Source organism: Vanellus vanellus (genome assembly GCF_965231255.1).
Source record: "Vanellus vanellus genome assembly, contig: HAP1_SCAFFOLD_76, whole genome shotgun sequence".
In the NCBI taxonomy this organism is placed as follows: Eukaryota; Metazoa; Chordata; class Aves; order Charadriiformes; family Charadriidae; genus Vanellus; species Vanellus vanellus.
Window position 1 is genome coordinate 611,588 of NW_028127111.1, and position 4,477 is coordinate 616,064.

At 52.7% G+C, this 4,477-nt stretch overlaps 1 protein-coding gene across 1 annotated transcript; it reads left to right on the top strand.

Moving 5' to 3' along the window:
* Positions 1-1,754: 1,754 nt before the first annotated feature.
* LOC309685498 (olfactory receptor 14A16-like) lies at positions 1,755-2,690 on the top strand (the record flags this gene model as incomplete). Its single annotated transcript, XM_082501260.1, has 1 exon — positions 1,755-2,690. The coding sequence occupies one exon, from the start codon at positions 1,755-1,757 to the stop codon at positions 2,688-2,690; it is 936 nt and encodes a 311-aa protein (XP_082357386.1).
* Between the last annotated feature and the right edge of the window lie 1,787 nt (positions 2,691-4,477).

Sequence of the window (4,477 nt, forward strand, 5' to 3'; positions counted from 1 at the left end):
GGGGCAGGGACTCTGCCAGGGTCAGCTCTGCGCCTGCCTCGCGAGCTCCCACGGCGCTGTAGGGAGAAGCTGTGGGTGGAAGGAGTGACCGCAGCATGGTAGGGTAGGGATGATTAGGTCAGGGCATGGTGCTTCTGCTCTCAAGAGAGTGCAGCAGCACAGGTGAGCTCTACCTCATGATATTTTTCAGAGGACCTCTTCAGCAGCACACCAACTCAGCAACATCTTCCCGTTAGCAGCCACATCAGGTTCGCTGTGAACTGGTCTTTAGCCCCCACACACTCAGAGATGCCCCTGGGCAGTGCCCCGTCCCTGGAGGTGTTGGCAGGCAGAGGTGGGCGCACAGCAGTGCGATGGGGTTTGTGAGCACTGACGGGAGCTGAGCCGGGGACAGGGGGACGGCTGCCGGCAGCAGAGACACGGGCAGGGAGTGAGAGGGAGCTGCTGCCTGAAACACTGGCGAGGGGCATGTGGGCCCGTCCGTGCTGTCCCTGCAGCACAGACACCTTCCCCTGGGCAGCTCCTGCCTGGTCTCCGTTCCCAGCCGGGGCACAGCTCTGCCCTCCAGCCCACGGGGTCTCGGGCACGCGTTGACCCTGCAGCAGCCAGAGCCCAGCAAAGGACGAACCCCGGATTGCCATCTGCTTTGCATGTCCCTCCTCCCTTTTCAGGAGTGTTGTGGCATTTCACTGCCGTCCCCTCCTGCCTGAGCTGCCCTTATTCTCACCGTTGGATAAACTGAGGATAAACTGAGTCAGTGCGGGGGGTGGGGGTTGCGGGTGGCAGATTCAGCTCCCGTTCAGATGCCGACCCTTTGGGTCCTGCTCTGCAGTCGTGTCTGTGGGAGCAATGTGCCCAGGACTCCTCCAGGCAACTTCAGGACATTAACTATTTCCCTGAGGAGTCCTGTGGGGCTGCAGGGTGCTCTCCAGAAGGGCACAGTTCTCCCATAGTATCTCTCTGCTCCCTCGGATCCACATGGAGAAGACATCTCGGTGCTCAGGCCATGGAAATGCTGCTGGGCAGCTGTACGTGGGCAGCTGCAATGTCCCTCCTGGTCCCAGTCTGGGAGGGGAGAGATGAGAAAAGGCAATGAGCCTGTATATCTCCCCTTTGAACCTTCATTCCTCTCTTCTCCGCAGTGTCCTGCTTCTTTTGATCGCAACACCTGAGAGGGATCCTCCTCCAGCTGCAAGCTGCCAGCACAGGGCAGTGGTAAAGGGGACTGATGGGCAGAGCTGCTCTCCTCTCTCTGCACTAAGGGACCGTCCCTTTGCCTCTCAGGACCCACAAGACTTCACCTGGAGTGCATTAGAAATGTCAGGGATTTCAGCCATCCCAAACCGCTCCGAAATGCGGCAGGTACAACCAGAACAAAACAGAGAAAACAAAATCCCCTCTCCTCTGCTGTGCAGTTGGGCAAATTGCCGACAACAACGCTGAAAAGCTCTTTGATATAACACGATTACATTTAATTGGAGATAGCCCTGCTGTCCTAGTTCCCTCTTGCTGCAGAGCAAGGAGGACTCCTCGGGAGCCCATTGCCCTGCTCCCAGTGGCAGCCTCAGCCAGCAAAAGCCAGAGCTCAAGTGAGGGAGCTGCAGAGAGGTGCTCCTGAAAAGAGGGTCTGAATGTGGGGCTGCGAAGACATATGCCATCCATTTTGCTGAGAGAAGTGTGCTCTGACTCAGTACTGTCTTTTCCTCCTTAACAGATAGTCACAGTTAAGAATAAGAGATACCCAGAGGCAGGAAATGTCCAACAGCAGCTCCATCACCCACTTCCTCCTCCTGGCATTCGCAGACACACGGGAGCTGCAGCTCTTGACCTTCGGGCTCTTCCTGGGCATCTACCTGGCTGCCCTCCTGGGAAACGGCCTCATCATCACCACCATCGCCTGCGACCACCACCTCCACATCCCCATGTACTTCTTCCTCATCAACCTCTCTGTTCTTGACCTGGGCTGCATCTCCACCACCGTCCCCAAAGCCATGGCCAATTCCCTCTGGGACAGCAGGACCATCTCCTACCAAGGGTGTGCTGCACAGGTCTTTTTCTTTTTCTTTTTCATATCAGCAGAGTTTTCTCTTCTCACCGTCATGGCCTATGACCGCTACATTGCCATCTGCCAACCCCTGCACTACGGGACCCTCCTGGGCAGCAGAGCTTGTGTCCACATGGCAGCAGCTGTCTGGGGCAGTGGGATTCTCAACGCTGTGCTGCACACGGCCAATACATTTTCACTGTCCCTCTGCCAGGGCAATGCCCTGCACCAGTTCTTCTGTGAAGTCCCCCAGATCCTCAGGCTCTCTTGCTCAGACTCCTATATCAGGGAAGCCGGGGTCCTTGTGGTCAGTGTCTGTCTGTTCTTTGAGTGTTTTGTTTTCATTGTGGTGTCCTATGTGCAGATCTTCAGAGCTGTGCTGCGAATCCCCTCGGAGCAGGGACGGCACAAAGCCTTTTCCACGTGCCTCCCTCACCTAATGGTTGTCTCCCTCGTTATCAGCACTGGCATGTTTGCCTACATGAAGCCCCCCTCCATCTCCTCACCATTCCTGGACCTGGTGGTGGCAGTGCTGTACTCGGTGGTGCCCCCAGCAGTGAACCCCCTCATCTACAGCATGAGGAACCAGGAGCTCAAAGAAGCATTGAAGAAAGGGATTCAATGGGTTCACCTTCAGCAGCAGTAAGCTGCCCATGTCTCCTCACAGGCTGTCCCTACTGTGCTGGATAATAGTGAGGCCTTCGGTAAATGTGTCATCACAGCATCAGAACTGCCTTCCTGAGGAGCATCTCTGTAATAACAGGGCAGCTCTCTCTGTTGCAGGAAAATTGACATAAACTAAGAAAACGTAATATAAATGTCATTGTAATTGAAGCAACCAAGGACACCTGCTGCTTTTCAAGTCCCCTGTACTGCCCCAACCCTATTTAATAATTTACCTAATATGAAAATAGAGAAAGAGTAACTAGACATGATTTATCTATGACTCAGTTAAGGAACTACCACCAGACAATGTAGCATTGTTGAGAAGCAGGGGATTCCTGTCAAGAGAGTGATGAACTGTAGGGCGGGTCAGCGAACCCAGAAAACCTCTTGGAACTGCCAAGATCAGAGAAGTGGTAAAAGGTAATTCTGCCAGGGGGAGATCGCGACCACTGACTCACTGACCACCTACCCAAATGATACCACCTACTCAAAAGAGAACAATGGAAGAAGAAGACAGAGTCTGTGCACTAATTTACATGGGAAGCAAAGAAATCTCAACCAATCCTTGAAGAGAATAACAATGAGTAACTGTGAATATATATATGAATTGTTTGAATATGTAAACATCAATGCATAGAAGTGGAGTCTTTTGAAGCTAAGTTGTGCTCCCGTTTTGGGCTGAGCACCCCATTTCCGCGCATTAATGGAATAAACTTGGAAATACCTCTGCTCTGTGTGTTATTGGCTTGCACACCGTGTAACAAACCCAGATTTGGGATATCAGGAGGGTGTCATACTGAAGTGAAATAGATCTAGTTTTGTCTTTGAGGCAGCAGCAGAAGAATGTGCAGTTCCATGCAATGACATGGAGCTAAATAGAGGATTCAAATGAGTCTATGGGATGAGACATCTTTGGCATCTGAGGAGCATTAGGAGGGCTTTGGAAGAAGCCGCACAGGTTATGGGGAACTCACAGCCATTAGGAAAACCTCAGAAAACGACAGCCTTGTGTTTGAAGAAATAGTGAAGACAGAGTCATCAGTAGAGCTTGGGACAGCATGGGGTCAGAGTGGGGTGGGGAAGCAGGGGTTGGCATCTGCATCTGTTCTGATGCTGGCATCATCTTCTCTGATCTTGGCATCTGCAGAGAAACAGCCACAGCCTGTGGGGCGTATGGCCCCTTTGTTGGGGCTGGGACCCCCCAACAGAACTGAAATCCTTGTCCTTTCCACTATGGCTGCGGTCTCTTCCACTGAGGCCCCTGAGAGCACTCGAGTTCCTTACATCAACGGGGCCTTGTTGCCTCCACCCCACCCTCCAGAGGGCCTGAGAGGTGTCTTGCCCTTGGCATCACACACCCCTTCATCTCACTGCTCCCAGGAAGAGCCCTGAGCTTCCTGTGTGGGAAAGGATCCCCATTCCCAGGGTGTGGGGGTCAGTGCTTGGACATCCCGCTTGATGAGACAGTTCAAGGGCTTTCACAACCACTTCCATGTTTGATTTTCAACCTGTAAGCAGTGCCTCTGACTTCCTGCTTCACCAGCCTCCAGGGACAGTCCCTTTTCTGGTCATTCCCTCCAAGGTCTTTTCAGGGGTGGCCCTCAGTGCAGCCCACTGACATGCTCAGAAACTTGAAGCTTTGCTGCTGCCTTTTACTTCTCAAGAGGCCAGTTCATTAACATGCAAAATGCCCTAACAAGCCAAGGCTCTGAGCATAATTTTCTTCACTTTACAATTCTTATTTGAGAGATTTCAGAAGTGAAATGA